The 24010-nt window shown below is 39.1% G+C and overlaps 1 protein-coding gene across 1 annotated transcript in view; it reads left to right on the forward strand.

Moving 5' to 3' along the window:
* HECW2 (HECT, C2 and WW domain containing E3 ubiquitin protein ligase 2) overlaps nucleotides 1-24010 on the forward strand; it is a gene marked incomplete at its 3' end in the record, with an annotated part of 74228 nt that overhangs the window by 33795 nt on the left and 16423 nt on the right. The window contains exons 3-6 of the mRNA XM_009576099.1: nucleotides 14213-14307; nucleotides 18048-18123; nucleotides 19989-20158; nucleotides 22293-22435. Of these exons, the coding sequence (XP_009574394.1) occupies nucleotides 14213-14307; nucleotides 18048-18123; nucleotides 19989-20158; nucleotides 22293-22435 (484 nt within the window). The remainder of the gene's footprint in view (nucleotides 1-14212; nucleotides 14308-18047; nucleotides 18124-19988; nucleotides 20159-22292; nucleotides 22436-24010) is intronic.

Here is a 24010-nt window from a genome sequence, read left to right on the forward strand (position 1 = left end):
CTTGCTAATGGTTGTTAGTATGAAGGTTAGATTTGTCTCTAGGAAGTGCCAGACTCCTGTCCAGTTGTATCAGGATTTCTCAGCTGAAGTTTTATTGCGCTAGGAAATCCACTAGGCAGTTTTGAAATATGGAGAGTCTCTATGTGACTGGAAGAAAAAGTCTTCAGTTGAATTCCATAATGAGTATTGGTAGCCAAGCTTCAAATTGGAGAGCTATGCCACTCTCCTAGGCGACCAGGATTTATAGGAAGTGAAGCCACTCTGCTGTGTGCTTTTTTTTTTAATTATTATTACTATTATTTTTTCCTTTGTTTTTTGCTTTTTGATGAAAAGGAGCTTCTTACCATCTAAAGTATATGATCCCCTAGAGAAATTGATGTTCTAATCCTAGGATGTTGTGTCTGAGCTTGCTGGAAACTCTGATGTGCCAAGCATCAAAGTGGCAATCAGTCCCAAAAGAGCTGTGAGCTGCTCTACCACACGTTTAGCCCCACAGCAATGAATCTTCCTTCATATATTAAAAAAAAAACAACAAAAAAACAAAAACCAAACACAAAACCAAAAAACTCCCACTCTATTACTTCACTGTACACTGCAGTGCTGCTAATTGTAGGTCTTGGCAGAAATTTTTCTTCTAATTAGCTGATGTAACAGCAATACATGTATTTCAAGAGGTGTGTATACCCTGTACTATAAATAATTAGTAAAACTTTTTATTTCTAGAACTCATCATTGAATCTTGCCAAGTTACCCTGTGCGTGATGCAGCACATTTCTGTAACCAAAAAAAAAGCTTTAATAGGATAAAATTAAATTCGATTTCAGGAGTTCATTACAGGAAAAAATGATTGAACTGAAGATGAAGATCAAGAAAATAATAAAGATCAAGATAATTAACTTTCCTGGTGCTAAAGACAGTGGTATATTAAAGCAGATTAAAATGTATGTTAGAAGAATTCATTGCCTCGTCTTTCTTGTACGTATATTCTATCAGTGTTGTTGCCAATACAGGCAGTTTGACTTCAAGGATGTTTGTCTGTATCTTTTAGCTGATTATGTGTTGCTCCATAATGTATGGAGATGAGGCTCTTGAACGACATTTTTAGTTCATGTGAATAACCTGGACTAATGCTTCAAGAACTAGTTGTTTTGACTTAAAATCAGCTGCAACTGGCTTTGCACTTTACAACTAATTGCACTTCGCAACCAACTGATATAAAGCGTGCAGGATATATGTTCTTTGGTTGTGATTAGCTTTACTAATGAGCAGTTCTGCTGCCACACAATGAACAAGAGACAAGCAATTACGCAGCAGCTGACAACTGTAAAAAGGAATGTTTATGAGCATATGTTGCTATAGCACATAGTACGGCAGATAAATATGTCACCAGTGACACTTGTGTTTCTAGTGAGAGGCCAAAAATTGCACCGCAAAACTTAACTGAATTTCTGATTCCACTTTTTAAACTAGAAGACTCCACAGATATGTGACAATGTTTGCTCAGCAAGGCTTTTTCTTTTAGCTTATAGGGGGTGAAGCAACTCTGATGCAACTACAGGCAGCTGCTCTTTCCTTTCCTTTCCTTTCCTTTCCTTTCCTTTCCTTTCCTTTCCTTTCCTTTCCTTTCCTTTCCTTTCCTTTCCTTTCCTTTCCTTTCCTTTCCTTTCCTTTCCTTTCCTTTCCTTTCCTTTCCTTTCCTTTCCTTTCCTTTCCTTTCCTTTCCTTTCCTTTCCTTTCCTTTCCTTTCCTTTCCTTTCCTTTCCTTTCCTTTCCTTTCCTTTCCTTTCCTTTCCTTTCCTTTCCTTTCCTTTCCTTTCCTTTCCTTTCCTTTCCTTTCCTTTCCTTTCCTTTCCTTTCCTTTCCTTTCCTTTCCTTTCCTTTCCTTTCCTTTCCTTTCCTTTCCTTTCCTTTCCTTTCCTTTCCTTTCCTTTCCTTTCCTTTCCTTTCCTTTCCTTTCCTTTCCTTTCCTTTCCTTTCCTTTCCTTTCCTTTCCTTTCCTTTCCTTTCTTTTTTATTCCTCAGATCACTGAATCACAGCTCAGGCAAACACAGCAGGTGGCTGCGCAGTTCAGGTACAACCACAATGTTACTGCCTCTGTGGTGCAGCACCAGGCCGGGTGTGGGAGGAGACACTGACACTGCCCAGCCTGCGCCAGCCACGGAGATGAACTTGGCTCCCCTGTTAGCCGCCTCCTCGTGCCGCGATGCTGATATGATTTGTAGTCTCAGTGTAGCACTGCATGTGATGCCACTGTCATAGCAAGGGAGCAAGAGGGAGAGGCAAATGAAGAGGCTAACATCCCCAGTAAATATGTGCCTGATTATTGAAGTTAAGGTATCTCTGATGCTTTAATCTGCCATTATTTTCCACATTTTGGAAAGAACTCTGCAGTTGTAGATTTCTTATGTTTAGAAATATCTTTGCTAAGAGGCAGAATATTTCAGATGCACGTCATGGTATTAGGGGTTTGTATATCTACTCCTCACAGTAATGACATGCAGCAGACCATTAGCACCTTGACCATGCTTCGTTGCCAGAGCTTCATTGCCAGGACAGGGAGGTGATTCAATACAGCCAGCAAGCCAGGCCAGTCCTGCCTGACCAACCTAGTGGACTTCTATGATGGAGTGACTACATCAGTGGACATGGGAAGAGCTACGGATGTCATCTATCTGGACCTCTGTAAGGCCTTTGTCACGGTCCCCCCCACACAGGAAAGACATGGACCTGTTGGAGCGGGTCCAGAGGAGGGCCACAAAAATGATCAGAGGGATGGAACACCTCTCCTATGAAGAAAGGCTGAGAGAGCTGGGGTTATTCAGCCTGGAGAAGAGAAGGCTTTGGGGAGACCTTACTGCAGCCTTTCAGTACTTAAAGGGGCTTTATAAGAGAGATGGAGACAAACCTTTATAAGAGAGATGGAGACAAACTTTTTAGCAGGGCCTGTTGCAACAGGACAAGGGGGAATGGTTTTAAACTAAAAGAGAGAAGATTTAGACTAGATACAAGGAAGAAATTTTTTGCAATGAGGGTGGTGAAACACTGGCACAGGTTGCCCAGAGAGGTGGTAGATGACCCATCCCTGGAAACATTCAAGGTCAGGTTGGACGGGCCTCTGAGCAACCTGATCTAGTTGAAGATGTCCCTGACCTCGGCAGGGGGGTTGGACTAGATGACCTTTGAAGGTCCCTTCTAACCCAAAGTATTCTATTACTCTATGATTCTCTAGGAATGAAGGGAGCAATTGGAGAACAGTCCCAGATTCAGCAGCAATGTCTCTGAATTTTTGAAGCAGCAGCTCCAATAAGAGGCAACAATGTTTGGGGGACCAGCATGGACAATATGTTTAAATGGATCAATCTAAACTCAGCTGGATTCTAATCACAGCATAGGAATGCTGGTTGCATGCAACCTCCTGCTCTAACTGGGACCAAGACTTGACCTGGTCAGCTGTGGTTTGTAAAGTACAGTCTTGAAAACCTTCAAGGACAGAGATTTCACAGATGCTGTAGGTAATCTTTTCCAGTGCTGCAGTATTGCTCCAGCTAAAAAGATTTCTCTGGCATCCAATCTGAATGGCCAAAACTTAAATCTGGGGCCATTGCCCCTTTAAAAATCTTCTGATAGAACTGGAAGGAGTTGAGTTTATCATATTTGTCCTTCTTAACCTCCTCTTCACCAGACTAAACAAGGCCAGCTCATTCAGCCTCTTCTCGTAGGTCATGTTTTCTCCATCCCAACCATCCTTATAGCCCTCTGCTGTCCCCTCTCCATTTTCTCCATGCTGTTGAACCTAGGGACCCAAAGCTAGGCACAGTATTCCAGGTGTGTCCCCACCAGTACCAAGGAGAGGGGGACAGTAACTTCCATCTATCTGCTGGCGACACACCTTATATGGTGAGGTGGTTTATCGTATTTGCAATGAGAGCATGTGCTGGCTCGTATTCAACCTGGTGTCCATCCTGAGTTCAGTTCCTTTTCAGCAGAGCATCAGCTTTACCAGTCTGTTCAGCGGCCATAGTGATGCACGGGGTCGTTACAGGCCTCGTGCAGAGACTTTTAAGTCTCCCTCTTGAACTTAATGACATTGCTCTTCACCCAGTCCTTTAGCTGTTGCTCGTGCTCTGACGTGTAGAAGCTCTGGCAGGCTGCTGGTAAGCTATGGTGTGTAACTGAGTTAGAGCTGGGCTTATGTCACTACGGGGTTTTTTGGCTCAGAGTTGTTTCATGTTTAGAGCACAGATGGTGCTTAGTTGCCACCGCCTATACACTGCTGTAACTATATGATTGGCGGGCTCCCTGCTCTACCTATGCACAAGGAGAGGAGGGACATGTTTGCTGCAAGCCTGAGATGCCTTGAACCGGCTCTGGCAATGAGGAATGATGATGCTTGTTAACAGAGTTATGCTAAATAACAACAATAATCCTTTAGGATTTACAGTCAAAACTGGCCTGAAGTTGTCTGTCCTTTTGGCAAGACAAGGAACAGAAGTTACTCACGTTGAATGATGAGTTGAGATCAGTCAGCATGCATGTTATCCCAAAGACTTTGGTTGTGTTTTTTCCCTCACAGTGTCAGAGCTTAGGGACATTACATACCTTTTCACCAGTAATTTAACATCTCTGTAGGGCAAAGTGCAGAGGGTGATAGCATCGCTAACAAGCCATATGCAAATGAATCTCATGCAGAAGGAGTATTTCCATTTTAATTGCATTAATGTTAATCAGTGGGATTCAGCTGGATTGGACCTCAGATTCTTCTGCAATCCTCAGATTTGTATCTTTTAAGAAAAACATCTTATGCCTTAATTTGGAAAGCTTTTTTTCCATGAGCATAATTGTAAACTTATTATTAGTTTCACTGAGGTCTGTGGAATTTATGCTTGTGTTTGAAGGTAGGCCTTGGATAAGCATTTTCTGAATTTTGCATTGCTGTATATCCACAGTCTTGTAACTCAATTTTCCAGTCATTCCACTTATTCCTCTTAAAATCCCTATGGATTCAGCATCTCCTATTTCCCAAGCAAGTAACATGTAAAGGCATAGTTTGCCATCTGCTCTATTCAGATCAAGCAACCTGCAGAAAGAAGGGCAGGGAGAATCTCATCATCTTCATACTAAAACCAGACATTAATTCCCCCCAGAGCATCCAAAATTAGCAAAACGAGGATGATCAAAGAAAACTCTCACTTGCTTTAGACAAAAATCAACACACAAAATTCTGTAGACTCTACCCTGAGAAGGGAAAATCAAAGGAATCAACAGTGAAATAATGAGAAATGAACTTAATGTATTCCAGAAATATAAGCAGCCTCTGAGGGGAGTGGCTGAGGAAGGGGAGGGGGGGAAGTGTACGTAAAGGAGAAAGAAAAGTACTGCAAAGAGTCCAGCTCACCATTGCAAACAGCTGCTGTCCTTAAGCTGTCACCTCGAGACAAAGTGAGTGGCTCTGAACTGTAGAGCCAAGCAGTACAGAGGCAGGAGCTCCTCTTTCCTTCTCCTGAGGAAAGAGCAAAAGTGCCATGTAAACACGAAAGGGAACGCTGTCATTTTAAAGATTCAAGAAGGTGAATTTGAGCATCAGTGTGCCCGAGATGGTGTTTCCTTACTCGTGTAGTAGAGGTGGTTTTAAAACATCCTGCTCTGAGGCTTGCTAAAATGTGGGGGAAGGAAAACAATGACTCACTAGATGGCTTCCTCAAGTTGTTTGCTGTGTAAACTACAGAAGAATTGCTAAATGTGGCCTGTGGCCGCAGCTCTGTAGTTTTCATCCTTCTCCTGTAAATGGAAAGAACAAGTTCAAGGAGTATTATTCTGAACAAGTGGCAATAGTGTGAAGGTGCAACACAGCTTAATGCTTTCACATTTGGTATGGTCATCTGGTATTTAGCAGGACATCAGACTGTCCGGGTCCTTAAGTCCGTCAGGAGCTTTAGTCTCTGGTGCAAGAGAAGCATGCGGAGTGGTCTCTGGTGCAAGAGAGGCTGCAATTGCCCCAGGAGTGATTTTAGATGGCAGAGTGTTTCTCTGGGTGAGGAGTCTGTAAGCGTGGGATGGGGCTCCCTTTAGGGCATCGTGGCGGAACAGAGATGATGATATTCCTTATGGAGAACAGAGCTAGCAGAAAGATGGAGTGAAATGATCCATGGAAAAGCTGGTGATAGAAAAAGCATGTGCAAGGACACTTGAGTTTTATGAAGACTAGTTGATAAAATCTGCTTCTCATTTATAAACTGTGGCTTCTAAGCCAGTTTTCTGCAATATGGGGAAGGACAGGTCATGTCGGAGGTGCCATGGGAGGGAGATTCAGTATAGTACAGTCACTGTCACACAACGGGTAACTGGTGCTTATGCACTTCCATATGCAAAGTCCCCAGAAGTTAAAAGCTGTACATGTTCTAGTAGGTAAAACAGGCCAGGGGCTATTTTCTGCTGCTGGGAGCAAGTGACACAGCATGGCTTGTGCCCATGCAGCCAACCCTTCCCCCTGTGTCAGGGATGCGCAGTCACCGTTCAGCAGTATGGATGGTCCTGTGCTCACACTTGAGTCCCTACCATGGTCCTGCCTGGTTTATTAGTAAGGCATAGGCCAAGAGCCTCCTTTGAGACTGGATTGGACTTGTATGTATAAGTTATAGCCTTGGTCTCACGAGTTGAGTATTAATTACAATATGCACAAGAAACACCTTCACCTACTTTACCTGTAGCATAATGTCTTTGTTGTTATTTATAACAGTTGATGTCATAGTCATTACTGAGTAGAATAGAAATATATTGATTTGCATGTATTTTCTTTACTGATGCTGTGGCTTTATGTCTTGAACAGTAATCCATAGTGGCAGCTATTGGGATTCATCCAGAGACTGCCAGTCTTTTCACATCAGTCATTTCCAAATCACCCTTGGGATGTTTGTGGTTAATTACTTCTGGTGCCACAATGCGGTACTCGGATGCAGTAACTGCACAGATGCTGTCTGTTTTGTACTTAAAATCTCAGGTTTGTGGCATGCGTAGGCTATGAGATATATTCAGAAAAAGTGGTAATATATGTGTTTGCACTACACTGGTATCATGTTACGAGTGAGGTTTTGTGTGGAGTTCTCTGTATTCAGTCCCTATTTCCATGAAATTATAACGTTCGCAAAAATACTGTATTGAGACTGAAACTGCTATACTTTGTAGCTAGCAGAGTGGACTCCCAGCTCCCTTTTTTGTTAAAAAGGCTAATATATATTGAAGGGAAAAAAAACCCCAGTTTAATAATTGAACTTGATGTGCTTTTAGCTTTTAAGGGCTGCTGTAGGAAAGAGTTGTTGTTACTAAAGATATGAGCACAGTTTAGTATTTTTAGTGGTTTTGACCAAAATGGTCAATGTTAATGAATGTTCTGTCAACATAATTCATTACTTGTATCCACTCTTTATATTTTTTCACCATTTAAATTAAATTCTATAAAGGTCATGGTTTTCTCACATGGAATTGTTCGGAGCCTGGAACACTTGGGTCTGTAGCGCCCTGCAACTAGCTCCCTTTCAGTGGTCTGGGGACTCATGGTTATTGTCCCTACCCTATTTATAAACACATTCACTCAGCTAGAAATACTTCTATTATTCTTCTGCTGTTTATATCTGTTGTCTCTTAACAGCTATTTTTGAATATCACAGATAACTGAAACAGGATCAGGTCTTGTATTTTTTACGTTTGTGGCAAGCCTTGTTGACTTCCTTAAGCACATAATACCCCCAGTGTTTTGTTTTAAAGGGTAGGTTATAATTAAATGCTTTGCCAAACTGCAGTATAATAGGCAATGCTGTAATAGACTGTAAATAAGAATGTCTCAGAGGGACTGCAAAGTGAGCGGGGCTGGCAGGGATAGGTAGGCTCTGTTATCTGAACAACTGTTTGTCCAAGTAGTTTCCTTTGAAGCAGGTTAGATGAAGAGAGACCACGGGGACATAAACATTTTCTGTTATAGATCCTAGTTTATCTAAAAAGCTTTCTGTAAGTCTGCTTAAGTCACTTTCTAGTTTGGTGGTTTTTTTAATCATTCCTTCTGTAAAATAAATTCTATAATAGACCTGCTGAGGGAGATGTCAAGTACCTGGAGGCAGCCGCTTTGTGTTCTGCTGCTGTGTTGTTTGCTACGCTGTAGGAAGTAATCGAAAAGGTACATGGTTAAAGTGATGCAGAGAATAGAATGCTAAATGCCCAAACAAAAAGATTGTGTTCAGTCAACTGTCATGCTAAGGAAAAGAAATTCAACTGGCAGGATGTGCAGAGCACTTCTAAATTCCTGCAGTTGTCTGTGAGGTGTTTGGGTTCAGCTGGGAAGAATTAGGTTTAACCCTGTGCCTTTTCCCTGGATTACATCTCCCTTTATAGCTTTGTAAAGCCTGAATGTGACTCACTTAATTTGTTCTAGTGACAAAGTTTTCTTAAATAAGTTTCGCAGAACACGCTCTCGTATTTTTCAGATGAGTTTATGTGATGTCAGCTTTTTCCTCACTGAATGTTGGAGGGCATATGTTTATAGCTGCGGAGAGCCATGGGTTCAGCCCAAGTAACTTCTGGCATCTAGCTGCCGTGTCCAGGAAGTATTAGCTGCTGTGCAGTTTCCATACAGTTAACCAGGAGCACTGTTTACCTCCACAGATGGTTATAACCCAGCTAGGATTTGACTTGTCCTTTGGAAGTGTCTCTGCCCATCCCTTCTCAATGGAGCATGAGGTGATTCCACCTCTAATATAGGCGCTTCATTTGACTAGGGTGTATCTGGAGCAAACTGTTCTTACAGCGACTGCATTTGTTTTCCTGAATTATCGGTCTCCTGGAAAGAATGCATTCTTCTAGAATTATGTTTGTGTGTTTAGGTATTCCAAGTTTATGTATTCTGAGTATCTTTCTATCCTAAAGCAATTTTTTGATGGACAAGGTTAAAGTATTAAAGGTAGTAAAAAGGTAGTTAAAGTGGGCTACTTCGGGGAATTAGTGATGTTTTTTGGTGTAAGCTGATCTCTGTATTATTGAAGAGACGAGAATGTATGGTCCATAGAGGGAAGTACAACGCTCTAATTTCATGCAGGAGTTCTTCTGAAATTCAAATGTCAATGTTTGAGTCCCAGAAACCTTTGTTAATTCCAAGATTTTTATGTAATGGACCTGAGCTATAAAACGATGGTTATAAAATGGTAACAGCTATTGGTGTTTAAAAAAGGGGATTATGGTTTTACGGAGTGTTCAGATTAATTAACATATATATCACTTTTTATATGTCTGTGTGATAACTTTTAAAGAATCACAGATACTGCAATTTCATTTTTGTCATATTTTTAAATGAGGAAGGAATTTCATGCGGTCTGTATGGTGTCTGGAGGAATGTCAGTGACAATGGGGCGTGTGTGGTATCAAGAACACAGAGCTAGGTACAGTCATTATTTTCCCCCATAAATGAAAATACTTTTTGTTGTGAAAAGTCATATTTTTCTTTAATGAGACATCAAATAGTCCTATCATCAGGTACAGATGTCTTTCCCTTGCTGGATTTACTGCTATTAACTTTTTCATTACAGATCACATACAAAGCGAGCTAATTAGCTTGTTGAGGGAAGAAGTAGGAAAGAAAAAAGAGAAGTGCAAGTTTTCCCCTGAAGGAAACACATGAAAGCAAGGTGGCAGGAGGAATTAAAGAAACTGGGAAGACTCTGTAGGTGACATATGCTATTGTGCAGTTTGTAGTATGGAACAGTTCAGAGGAAGCCTGTGTATTAATATGGTATTGAACTCAACTCTCTAAATATTAAAGTCCTGTTGCAGATAATTGAACTTACTGTTCCTGAAGATGTCTGTGTATTTATGGGGCCTTATTTATAGACAGTAGGCTGAGATGTGTTCTATCAGGAGCAGCCACAGATACCTGTTTTCAGTATATCTGGAGCTCAGGAATCCATCAGTCATCAAGAAAAAAATACTCTAATAAACATTATTTCTGATAACACAGTACAAGAAATGTCAAAAAGCTAGATCCTCAGCTGTTTTGAACTGACAGTGTTCCTCTGAGATTTCTTTTACTGTTAAGTATTAACTGCAGTTTCTACCATTATTAGCCATGAAAAAAATTACTTAGCTATCTCTGGTCCTATGAAGGGATTGTATTCTTGCTATATACAAGATCCAGTCTTGCAAACCTGTATGCACTTGTGATGGGTAGCCCATTTTACAATTTCATGCTGAATTTCAAGCACAGCTTCTCTTGGGTTAATCCCATCAACACAATGCTAACAGCAGGCTGCTGTTCCTGTGTGTAGTGCTGTATAAAGCCCAAACCAAATTCAATGCTGCTTCTGTTGGGAAGTGGGAGAAAAAGTCTACAGTCATGTTTTTAAGTGCTCTGATTTTTCTAATTATTTCTAGCAATTAGTCCTGAAGATTATTTTTTTTTTAATTTAGTTTATGTGAAAGGGATCGTCAGATCTATTTCTTGAATCAAACATTGTTTTCTTCTGTCACCAGCCACACCAGCCAGGTATTGAAAAGTACTGTATGCTTCTAGAAGTCATTGAGAGAAAGAAATCTGAGGCTCTGAAGCTCATAGCATTGCATTTCCACCTTTAGGGGAATGTACATGTCAGTGCAGTGAGAATGCATAACAAACTTCTGTCCACCATCATATTATGGACTGTCTGTGCATAGAAGCAGCAGATAACCTTTCCATTGCTAGGTTCTTTTCAGAAGTGATGAATTGAGAGAAGTTAGTCAGTGACAACAGACTGAATAAACAGCAGCTCCAGAATCTCTCTGAAAAATAAAGTTTGGATCGCAATAAAGCTGAGCAATATAGGTGGAAAGTAGAAGTCTTGGTGAAATAGTTCATTGTCTTACCATACTCTCATGTAGTCATAATACGTTCACAGTGTGATTAAGAGATGCTCAAGACTTGAGTCCTCGTTACTTAATATGTGCATTTTACAAGTGGAGTCCAGCACTTGGTATAAATCCTGCCAACTTTTGCAAGTGCTGAAAGTCCAGTTTTATGTGGGCTAGAAATTCTTGTGTGTCCATTTGGATATTAGCATTGTTGGTAGGCCAACAGAATTGCTCAGTTTAGGAAGAACCTGCAGGTCCTGACCTATAGTTTTTAGGTCTGTTAAACCTTTGTAGGTGATTAAAAATCCTGTTTGCATTTTTAATTTTGCTGTAAAGCTTGTGGTAAATAGAGCACGTTTTGACTGTGTGTTTGAACTCAGCTGTAAGGAGGAGGAAGTGGGACCAGCATCTCCTCCACCTCCTAAGTCCCTGGAGGCACTGTCAGCCAGACACTTTCCTTTGAAGGGTAGTTCTGAGGTGCCTCCTCTTTGTTCTGGGAGGAAGATAGTAAATAAACGTTGACCTATAACTGCAGTAAATCTAAAAATAAATAAATAATCCTTTTTGGCTGAGCAGGCTTGCAAGATTTCTGATCCTTCTGCATAGGGATAAGTGAGTATTTTATCTCGCAGTAATGAAATACCTCAGCCCGCAAGGAATCATGCTGTATGTCTCAAAACCTTATACAAAATATTGGAGTTTTATGTTTTAGAACTACTGACATGCTGTTAAACCAAGTCAGAGGAATTGAACTGTCAGGACTTCCATGCACATCCTCTGGTCTGTCTGAACTGGCTGCTATAATTCCTGCCTTCCTGTAGCCACTTTTGCCTGCGTGTGGCCATTTCTGTACCCAGAAGTAAACCCTCATCAACCTCACACAGAATAGTTATCCTAACGGAGAAGGAAAACAGAGATTGTTCCAGATAGGGAAAATCCCACAGGATCAAGGGCAGCCATAATTATAGTTGTTCTGCTGGGCTGGAAGAATGGAGAGGAACAACGGTGGAGGTCAGGCTTCAGTTAAACATAATACTCTCTTGTTTGCAGTAAATGCAGTCAATGCAGTCTAGCAAACAAAACTTTATTCAGTGGGACCAGAAACATGGCCCAACGTTCACCTTACCTGTGTTCCAATATAAAGTGCTTCAAGCTTCCTTCAGGTATGTGTTATGCAACTTCTTCCAGAGTCTGACAAGAATCATCCTAGTAGCAAATATCTCTGTAACCCCTTTTCATAGTTGATTATATTGAAGTAGTAGCAGAAATATAAGTACAGAATTAGATAAGTTACTTTTTTATTCTCCTGTTAAGTAATGGAAGGTCCCAGCACACAAAGGGGAGATAACCAGATGCTCTATTCTTAATTTCCTGTTGAAGTATTTCTGAAGACAGTTCATTAAATGATGGATCCTACTCATACAGAATGAGCTTTCAAGAGTACACTGAAAGGCATATTAATAGCTTTCACCATGGTCAGCCATACTTGCATCTCCACTCCTACCAGAATGCCAGAACACCTGTAGGGCTAATGCAGAATCCAAACTTAAAGAGCTTGTGTTTTACAGTAATCTGTCTCATCCTCAAGCTGTGTCTATTTATTCTTTTATTTTACCAGGATCAAGGGTATTTTTGGATTGGTATACTAAACGATAGTAAAAGGTTTGACAGGTTACACAAAAAGTGAAATCTTATTAGTGAGGCTCTGCAGGAGTTAAGAAAAGATGCAGTACTTTTAAACATTTTCATAGCACTTTGAAATCCAGGGTTCCTACTGATTTAATCTGTGGATGATATGAGAATTAGTGGAATGAATAAAAGCAATTGAAGATCCATATAGGATGATTTAGCAAGCTAGACACAGCCAAATAAAATTAATTTTGGTATTGCTGACTTCAGAATGAAAGGCATGTAGGCCGTGTGTCCTGCACCTCAACATCAACTTGCTATGTAACCTGTGATGAGGAGCTATAATATATATAATATATTCTTGCATATATAAGCAGAGGAGCATCTTGTAGGACCACAGGAACGATCCCCCCAACCCTGCCCCCCCCTTCAGCTTTGGTGAGGATGATGCTGGGGTACAGTTCTGGAGTCCATAAGTCAACATTCAGTTTGTGAAGGGGAGAAGGGGCAGCAAAGAGCACAATAATGATCAGAGTAGATGATCTAATGATTTCTTTTCTCCTTCATCTTGTAAGAATCAACTCAGAGCAAAAAGCACAGTTATCTTACAGCAAATAGGGTTGTATTATAATCCAGGAAAATATATCCTGAGTCTCTACCCTGATTCTCTGCAGTCGTGTTTTTGGCTGTGAGAGAGTGGTGGGACACTTGTAGCCTCTCTGTTCTCTGTGCCCTTGCCTATGGTTAGGAAAAAGAAGTGCAAGGTGTGTTGCCTTGCTGCTGCAGCTGTGCAAGGGCTTGGGGCTTGGGGCACTTAGCACGTGTTCACCTGTGATGTTCTCCTTTCTATCACAATTACTATAGGGGTAAGTAGTTCATTTGAGAATTATTGCTTCCATATGGAAAAAAAAAACCCAAACTGCTCAAACTGCCTAAAAAGGATGCCACTGTTTAAATCATTATGTCAGCATAATATATGTTAATACATTCATCAAAATATGTACTTTCCATTTGAGAAGCAGTTGCTTTAACTATTTCCTACATTAAGAAGATATAATACCTTTAGTACCACCTCTGTGTGTAAGGCTGTAGAGAGAGGTCCCATTTTCATATGATTAAATAATTTAAGAATAAAACGTGTAATTATTTTTTGATTTTCAACTTACAAATCTGCTGAAAAATAATAATTCACCTTAATCCTATTATGTTGAAATGAACTTGTCTTCAGAGATAATACTGATCTCTGGTATTCCTTCCCTCTGGACCCATACAAAACATACAGAAGTGGCTTTGTGTGAATTGTGGCTGGTGAATACTTAGACACTACTTACGCAATAGTGACCATGGATGTCTCGCTGTAAGAGCTGGAAAAAATGAGCTGTTGGTTTTTTTACTGACTGAATAGAAATCTAGTTAAAATTATAAATTGGGGGGCCGGGGGGAGGGGGAGGCAGCATTTACCAGCTTTTTAGCTAAAAACTCTATTCAGACTTTTCTTTGAGACAGGTTTCCAATTTTCTACAGGTTGAGAGAAAATATATTTCAGTTACAGTTATTGTGTGCTTTTACAGCAAAGATGTATCAGGGAACTGCCCAAACTTGGACTCCATGAGCAGAAGTGAACTATGACTCCCTGTATGCCCGTGTTCCTTTCTTTGTCTCTCTTTTGCCAAGGGTCAGTCATGAAGGATTTAATGTGATTTTTGTTTTGTTTTCCAGCTGAAATAAAGATCTGTTTTAAATACTACCATGGTGTTAGTGGAGCCCTCCGAGCTACTACTCCATGTATCACTGTGAAAAACCCTGCTGTGATGGTAAGTTTAGCCTGTTTGTTCATTGTATTTTTATAAGATGATAATATTAACTCTCAGACAAACTATTGATATGTTTCCTAGTTTTACCATTAACTGCAATTTTTGCAAAAAACTATTGCCTGACAAAAATCATCAAAATTGGGAAATGCTTTTCTTGGTTTTGTATTTTTTGTGGTAAAATGACAGTAAAAATCACTGAGCTTAGCTGAAATCTTTTATGCTAAGAATTTGGTTTTGCTTGCTTTCAGTTTTGCGGCTTACAGTTTGCTGTAATTTAACACCATAGTAGAAATTTTTCATGCTGGTTATCTAACTCAGACTGAATCCTTAATTAGAATTAAAAAGAATTAAAAGTCTCAATTTCTTATTATTATTTGTTAATAATAAAAATGAAATTGTTGCTGAGATAGCAATTATTAGTATAAAAATGAGACTGAACAAAACTCTGCTCTTGTAAAAATTACTGATTTTTTTGAGTGTTTGGATACCATTGAAATTTAGATAATTCTCTGACTACTGAGAATTATTGCTGCCTTACTATGCTTTCATTATGAGACTTGTTCTTTTGAAATGCTAGAAGTTTTAGAGGAGTTTTTTTAGTTGTTTAAATACGTATTGGAAGAAGAGCCTTCTGAACTTGTATCCAGGTGCTTTTGATGGAATTAATTTATCTAATAGGCTAGCTCTTCAGTTGACATGAAGTTTCACAGTGCATTTGATTCGTTGATATTAGCTGACAAATATTTACGATCACATCTGTCAGGATGTTGTCTTGACAACTGTAATGTCGAAGATACTGTAGAACACAAGTTATTCAGACGGAATCGCTTTTATTCTGATCCTGCACTTTTTCAGCATTGTATATTATATAGAAGTGCATGTTATGGCTATGTGATACTGTATGTGCTATACTAGACTTTATATCTCGTTATACCAAATGTTTTTTCTTTTTAGAATTACAGACCTAGGTGATAGCATCATTTAATTGTCAGATCTTTGTCAGATCTGGCTATGAATAATACCGTTTCGCAGCAGGCATATGAACTTTAGATATTTTACAGAAGAAAATGTGTTACAGTTAATGAGCTTGACAGCCACTGTCTTTAATATCAATTTATAAACTACAGACTGTAAGGTATCCTGACTTTGAACAAAGAAAAAAAAGCATCTTAAAGTAACCCTTAAAATGGGCTATGTGCTGCACTATTTTGTTACTGAGAAGCAGAATGATTATATTGGATGGAGAAACCATTTGAACTTGTGTGTTTTCTTGACCTTGTCATATTAGCCACCAATATTTTTGAGAATCATTGCACAGAAGGACATCCGAACTTCTGTCTCTGAGTATGCATTTGTTTACTTGGGAGCTACCTGAAGACCTGTCTTTCAGAGTCATTGGTCAATCTTGAGGGGTTAACCGGCTGTCGCTATTTAAATTTCTTTCCTTTGAAAGGCAGCACGGGGTCCTGGGTATTCTACAGAATTTACACTCCTGCTAGAAGGTGTACTTTTATATAAAAGTTTTTTTTTGCGCTAACAGTACAGACTTCCAGTAATAGTGAGCTGTTAGTTTCCCTGATGAGAATGTCATATGGACAGCTCAGATGAGACTTCCTAAAAATATCATGTTGGGTTAGTTATACGTAAGTATACCTACTATTATACGTTAATACCTCAGACCATTTTCATGGTTTCAGTTTTGGGCTTAAGCACTGTGTAGTAGAGAATACTTTGTTCTCTTGGCACTGGCCGTGTCTGTTGCTACAGAAGTGCTGTTCGTGGAAGTGGTAAGAGAGTCACGACATGCCCACTCTCTGTTTTTTTAAGCTACAATAAGTTACCTGATTACTTGGATCATTCTGTGTTTTCGCATTACATGGTTTGGTGGGAGGCATGTTTCTGGTTTTCCTCATATTGATGGCATATCACACCAGGCATTTCAGTCCATTTTACTTTTGGATAAGCAACTAGCATTCTGTTGTGTTCATTTGAACCAGTGGAAATGCAAGGGCTGATCACACTGCGTTTCTGAGATAGCCTTCGTAGTGCAAAAAATCTAAGCATGTATGCTGGGATGAAATTTTGTACTTGGCATGGAAAAATTGAAATTGCTGTTCAGATCATACTGGAACAGGAAAAGGGTATATAGCGAAGCCATGGAAGTGCTAGGGAACACTGTTACAGTTCATTTTAGTATAGCTAATTGTGGGCAAATCCGATTTTCTATAAAATGAAGTAACGATTAGCAATGTAAACAACATTATTCAAACAGAGTCAGCAATGTAGCAGAAAAATAGGTATAGAATGAGGAAGGCCTTTTTGTTGATCAATAACGTTTTTAACAAGAAAACAATGCATGTTAGAATAAGCCCAAAAAAGTACACTGAAATACATAGCGTTTCTTTTCCCAGGGAGGGAGGGGAATGGGCTGGTTGGTGAGCAGCGGTGCTTGCTGGCACGGCGTGTTCCCTCGCAGGACCGCTGAGGCCCATGGGGACGTCAGGTGTCAACGTCATTGCTGTTTCGTTATCACTTTGTTTGACTGCTTGTTACGTATAAAGTGTTAGAGTTTTGCAACAGGAGAAATTTTGTTAATTGTTTGCTAATTCCGATGAAATTCCAATGTACTTACTGATCATCATGGGAAGTATCTGAAAGCTAATGATACTAAATAGCTTAAAGCAATATAAAAAGGAATGATTAAGTTTTTGGTTAGTGCAAAGTGGGTTTCTCGCAGCTACCACGGCTCCAGAAATCATTTATCAATCCAGTAACTTCTAGTTCAGCCTTCAAACAACTGCTCAGCTGCTCAAAACTGCTTTACATACTTAATCTACACACATAGGTGTGCGAGTTTTTGTTCAGCTTATTTTTTTTATTGTTCAATAGATCAGATGACTTCCTGTTCTATCCCTAATATTAATCCCCAGCGCCATGTATGGCTGAAGCTTTTTCATCAGGCTGTGTCACCTCTTCTGCGTGGGAGTGAGTGCAGTGCCTACCTGAAGAAACATTTGACTAAAGATAGCTCCATTGATGTCTTCATGATAGATTATTCAGCTGGATGCACATCTCTGTCTTGAAAGACAAATTCTTCTGCTACTTGAAAGAGCTAGACGTTAATAAGACATTAATGCATGAGAAGCTTTTTATTTTGAATTAGTACTTTACCTAACAAGAGATTTCAGTGGAAACCAAACCTGAAAATCTGTGAAGCATAAGGTTTTAGACCACATTCATATCTGATGCATTTTTCTGTTGAAAAGGAGCTTTTGTTCATAGATCTGAAGGTTTTTGTTAGTCTTTCTTTGATCTCTGCTTTTTTTGTTGCAAAGTAAATTATCTATTTGTGGAAAGTGACAAAAGTTACACATGCTGTCACTGGCCAGCTTGGTGCTTTGGTATGTATTACCAATCCATACTGTTGATTCTATTTTACAAAAGGAAAACCCATAAGAAAATACAGTCTCCTTTTCTCCAATTAATAGTGTCTGCACGTGTATTAGCCTATATATCTTCTGCTTGGAAGATTCCAAGGACTGGTGTATTAGCACTGCGTGGCATAAATAAAGATAGTTTCCTAGAAACAAATGCTGTAGCTTTGCCTGTCTGTGGTAATAGGCAGTAGTTGGTCAGATTCTTCCCCTGCATACTACCTTACAATTGCATTATCATCCTCAAGCAGGTACAAAGCAGATGAAAACTTCTGTGGTATATTTCATTTTTTTCCTCCTCTTCAGATGGGAGTAGAAGGCACGGATGAAGGTGCTTCTGGAGCCCAGCACTCTCGGAAGTTAGTCAGCTTTACCCTATCAGGTAAAAAACAACACTACTCTGTGTTTCACAAATTATTGTTACAAAAAAAAATGCTGTTTTAAATATCTTGAAACATAGAACACTTTTCTTCATTAGCCTCTGTAGGAGCACACTCTAGTGGCTTGAAAGATGTCATTTCTTTATAACTTCTGTTTGTTGAAAACAAGCCAGAATCATGAATCTCTAGGAGTGAAAGAAATGGATTTGATGGATCCCAGCATGAGTAATTTGGAGAGATTTCCAGTTTGCACAAGGGACAGTTTCTCTCAGATTGAAGAGTGGAAAACTTAGCCTCTAAATAAAATACAAGCTGGTTCCATCACTTTGAAGTAGTAAAAAAGCAATGGCTGCAAATGGTTGTTTAGAAAGGAAAAAAATCTTTACTTGTAAGAGAGCTAAGCTGTCACTACAGCAAAATAGCTGTAGGGGTACAGCCTACCAGCTTAACTTGTTCTGGTTAGCACTTTATTCCACAGGAAGTCTTGTGTGAGACTAAAGCATATTCAGCATGAGCAAAGACAGAAAAAATTTGCTTCTGATTCTTGAGGAGACTTGAAAACATTTAGAGATTGTAGGGGTAGAGCAGAAAATAACCCGGCTTTTTGAAATGGTCTTGCAGCAGTTATCTGGGATAGAGCTGAAAGGTTGTGTAGACTCCCATAGACTACTATAAAAATAATTGTTTTGTGAATTCTGAAAAACCTTTTGTGTTTAATAGAAGGTTGTGAGTCAGCCTGAGGAGTCCCCTAAATTCATTTTGGAAGTTGTATTGACTGATAGGTCTGTAAGGTATTTCCAGAACATTTTTTGGTTGCTCATTTGCACGTGCAAAGTTGTTGCTTTTAAAGCAATTATCCTTTATTTCCTGGTATGTCTGGTGTGGCTTAATTTTGAATATTGGGTAGGATTTTTTTTTTTTTTTACTGGATCCACAGGCGTGGCATTTCATTTTAGTGCAGTGAATTTTGCCTGCATGAATAAACTGCTCATCTAAGTATGTATGTGCCAGTTGCATTAGAGTCATGAACACTGCATGCAGCATATTGGAGTATGTAATGGAGAAAGACACAAAAATCTTGTGCTTCAGCAAACCTAAACAGAGAAATATTTTACAGTTAAGTTTAAAATCTAACATTATATATAATAATCTTTTTGTTCTCGTTGAAGCTTGCACTATCATTAATCCTTAGGCATGAGCGTATGCACCTGAGGAAATTATTATTCATTGTTGCAAGTCGCAAGGGCTGCAGTACTGAGGTTTCCCTAGGAAGAAAGAAGCATTTTCAGAAGACTTTGCCTCCTTTTAGGTGAGATAGGTTATCTTCTCCTAAGTTGGGAGAAAGTGTGTGTCATCGTCCGGAGCAACCTTGATAAATGGGTATTTGAAGTTACGTTTATCAAAGTCTCAACTTTGGGAAAGTGTGAATTTACTACATTACCTCTCATACAGTTTTTGTCTTAGTGCCTTTCCTTTACCCAGAAACAGAGCAAGTACTGTGTGATGGGTTTTTTGTGGTTTTTGGTTTTTCTTTTTAAGAGTGGAAATACCTTACGTACTGAGAAGAAAACGTTTGTAGGTGAATTACAAGTTCATGCTTTTTGTTTTACAAATGACTGGAGGCTGAAATGTAGACGAGGATGTTGATACCTTTCCTCCCTATATTCTCTTGGGAAAACACTTGACTTCCTGCTTTAACTGTCTTCTGTACACTGGATCCAGTTAACGTATGAGTAATTTTAAGTTGCTTTATTTAGTAGTTTATGGTGAATTGATTTCCTGGGTAATATTTTAGGAATGCACTACTTTGTGAACTAGCTTTAATTTACTCAATTCCTTTTTCCTTCCTTCTTGTTTTGCTTTATAGATATTAGAGCAGTTGGACTTAAAAAAGGCATGTTCTTCAACCCTGATCCATATCTAAAGATGTCCATTCAGCCAGGCAAGAAAAGTACATTTCCCACATTTGCTCATCATGGCCAGGAAAGAAGGTCGACTATCATCAGTAACACAACTAATCCTATTTGGCACAGAGAGGTAATGTATCCCTTTTGAGAGCTGTCTGCCAGCTGATGCAGTGTACCAGGCTTGTATTTTCTCTTTATGCATTAGTCCTTACTCTCTGAAGGCTGTGAGCTTATTTTGTAGCTAGTTATTTAAACTGACACAGAAATTGTAGTAATTTTAGGAACCCTGTTGTTGGATAGAAACAGCTATCATTTGCATATTTAAGCTGCACTACTGTGAGGTTTTCATTCCCTTCTCTGCTAACAAGAGTTAAACTTGCTCAACAGCCCTGTAGATTTCTCAAAATTGCAAAAAAAAAATTAATTAAAATGGATTATATGTTGTGAGAAGACTCTTTTAAAAAAGGTACAATAAGTGAGCATTTATGCTTCATGATTGCAACAACTGTTCATTTGGAAATTATATTCTCATTGTGCATAGCAGGTGGAAGCTTTCAGTTTTGTCAGGTAGAGGGGATGCTCCTTGGGGTAGCCTCTGTATGCACTGCTGTAGGAAGGAAAGCCCAGGGGGGCTTTTCTTCCCCAAGGGGGAAGAAAAAGGCAGTTTGGCAGAAGCCAGTTTTCCGGATGTGTTTATATTGGGTAAGCTGTGCAGGTCTCAGAGAAGGAACTCAGCCCCACAACTGTCTTTGAGCATAGAAGAGCCAGGCTGTGCCTTTGAAGATAAATGTTTACGTGGGAAACAAGGTGAAAATACTGACAGAAGTCTGTAACCCTTTCAGGAATGGCAAGCAGCGTTCTTGATCTGCGCATTTTTTCTAATGAGCCAGATGCCTGTACTGTGTTTCATGAATGTTAATGTGTTCTTTAGGAAGATTGGAAAATTGAGTGGGCTTTGGAAAATGTTCCCACAAATCATAATCAAACCAAACAAGCAGTAAAGGAGTACAGAGCAGGGCCAGCATTAGCACTGCTCTGGGGTGCTTGTTTGTGGGAAAGACTGTAGATGTATGGAAGTCCTAAAATCTTTAAAAAATTAGAGTTCTAATCTCTAAATTGAGTAGATAGAAAGAAAATCTAGTATTATTTTTCCCCTTTTTTCTCCTCCAGCTGTCCTTGGTTTTGAAGCTTATTAGAAAAGTGATAATGTTCACTGGTTCACGCATTTTATCAGCTTGCTTTCACTGCTGTGTCCTCCCTGTAGCAATGCTCTGACAACAGCAGCTTATGATCCCATTACATATGCTGTCCTAGTGGTGCAGAATTGATCCTGTTTTGCATCTACTCCTTTCTGCAAAATAATTTGCAATTTTATAGCAAACTGAGTGTGACAAATTTTTGAGTTCTGTTTATCAGAGGAACCCAGCTCTGACAGTTGCCCAGCATGAGAAAGTGTTTTTATTCCAGACCCAATTTAATTGCTGTTTTTGAGTATGTTTCGCTGATGTCTACAGCTGAACTGTTGTTCCTTCTTTTGTTCCTTGTTCGATACATCTTTAGCTATCTAGCCAGATGCGTATTGGGCATTGTACTCAGGTTGCGATTTGCTCAGAGGTCTTAAAGATGGCAGATAGTAAAAGTATAACCAGATGACCTCGGCTTTTCTGAGTAGGTTATACCATACTTTTTTGTTTAGTATGTTTAGCTGATGTCTACAGCTGAACTGAAGAGTTGTTCCTTCTTTTGTTCCTTGTTCGATACATCTTTAGCTATCTAGCCAGATGCGTATTGGGCATTGTACTCAGGTTGCGATTTGCTCAGAGGTCTTAAAGATGGCAGATAGTAAAAGTATAACCAGATGACCTCGGCTTTTCTGAGTAGGTTATACCATACTTTTTTGTTTGTTTATTTGAGATATCTTAAAATCTAGAGGAAAAATAAAAATCTTTGGTTCCTAAGCTTCCTAAGGGAATTTATCACACCATGTCTATATGTGTGTGTCTGCCAACATGCCTCCTTATATATTTGCCTTGTACCACTTTTGAATCTTTTGGCCATCTTCAGGCAGACTTGACAGAGCAGCACAGATCTCAAAGATGCAAAAATACAGTGCTTAATAAATGATATTGACATTATTTTGCAATATGGAAACTGCTGTCGTCAATCATTACTTTTGGAGTTCGCTGTACGCTAGTAGTAATTATGTACATGCTTTCTGAATAAAGGTGTATTGATATGGTGTCAAATATGTTCTTTCCTTCCAGAAATATTCTTTTGTTGCACTTCTAACAGATGTCCTGGAAATTGAGGTTAAAGACAAATTTGCCAAGAGTCGTCCGATCATCAAGCGCTTTCTTGGGAAGTTAACCATACCAGTTCAGAGACTATTGGAGAGACATGCAATTGGGTAAATTAATACATTCTTAATGCTAACTTCCATTGATCAGGAAGACTCAGCATCTGGAATACTGGCGCAGAGCAGCCTTTCTGGCTTACTGGCACAGAACAGCAAATTTCTACCGTGTCTGTAGTAAGAAATTTAGTAGGAGTTTTAATAGCCTTATTGCCTGACTGGAAGATGTCAGTGTTTCTAACCCTGTTCTGAATGCATGTAACCATGTTTGTGTACATGTGTGTCTATAATTTGTTTTCAGCTTAATGTCTTTACACAAAAAATGCTACCCTCGCAAAAGATGTTACCTTCTGGCTAGCTAGTCAAGAAGCAAGGCATTATCACAACACTACATGATTGTGTGCAAATTTTTTAGAAGAAGCAGATTTTATTGTCTCACTTCTTTTACAGTTCAGGTATTTTTAATTGTCAATTTAATAATCAGAGATTTAATATCTGTTCAGGTAATTCGCCAGAACTGCAGAGTGCTGGTGAACCAGAACTTTCAGAGTGCTGATGGTACTGTGCAATTAAAATTTCCTTTTGCTATGAATAGCACACTGATGGGACTCAAAATTCACCTGTTGTGCTATTTAAAAAAAAATCTGTTCATTTTTTGATAGCTAATCATTATGGTATAAAGATGCAAGTCACCTAGAATCTTCTAAGATTTTTTGTACTTCATGATGGTTACTGGAGGGGACCAAGTGAATGATCTAGTGAGGCCTTCATACAACCATATGCACTGAGAAGAGCCTGGGACTTGGTAATTAGGCACTGTGATACATTGCAGGTGTGAAACAAATGGCTGGAGGTCTGCAACAGGTGCAGCAGTGTGTGCAAAACCATAATTTTACATTTAAAGCAGAGCAGTAATTTTAGAGTATATTATTTTGTTAACATCTTTTTGCTGTATTTGACAAATCAGAAAAAATAATTCCTTGAAAGACAATGGGAGGAACTGAATTATTCAGGGTTTTGCATAGGACCTAACTCAAAGTCTGCTAAAGTTAATGTGTCTCCATTAACTTTAAAGAGGCCCATGAGGAATGATGGTGAAATAAAATGCATATATTCTTCCCTGAAAGTTTAAGGGCATGGCAGTATCATCACGCTTTTGCACAGAAAGCAGGATATAAACAACTGGCCTCCTTTTTCACAGATATTCCCATCAAAATAACAAGTTGCATATATGGAGAAAATAAAATTCAATTTGAAAACAGTTTTCAGCTTTAAGTTTCCAAAGTGGTAGTTATACTGGTAAGTAAAGTAAGAATAAAATTGTAAGAGTAGCGTAAAACTTTGATGATGTCTTCTGATACAGAATTTATTTTAAAAAAAAAAAAAAAAAAAGCCTGTCCATTTGTTTTGTAGTGGTATCTAAGAGCAGTTCAGATGTATATACAATCTAACTTTTCTGAGAAATGCTTCATCTTTGAGTTTCAACAATTTGTGATAAGTTGAGCAAGCAGCTTTTTCTAATAAATTTGCACACTGCTAGACACTCAAAAATAGCACCGTGATACAGGCTGTTTTCAAAACCTAGTTCAGGGTGTTCATTTCCATGCTAAACCCCCAAAAGATTTTTCT

This window comes from Fulmarus glacialis, unplaced genomic scaffold (genome assembly GCF_000690835.1).
Source record: "Fulmarus glacialis isolate BGI_N327 unplaced genomic scaffold, ASM69083v1 scaffold2614, whole genome shotgun sequence".
Classification (NCBI taxonomy): Eukaryota; Metazoa; Chordata; class Aves; order Procellariiformes; family Procellariidae; genus Fulmarus; species Fulmarus glacialis.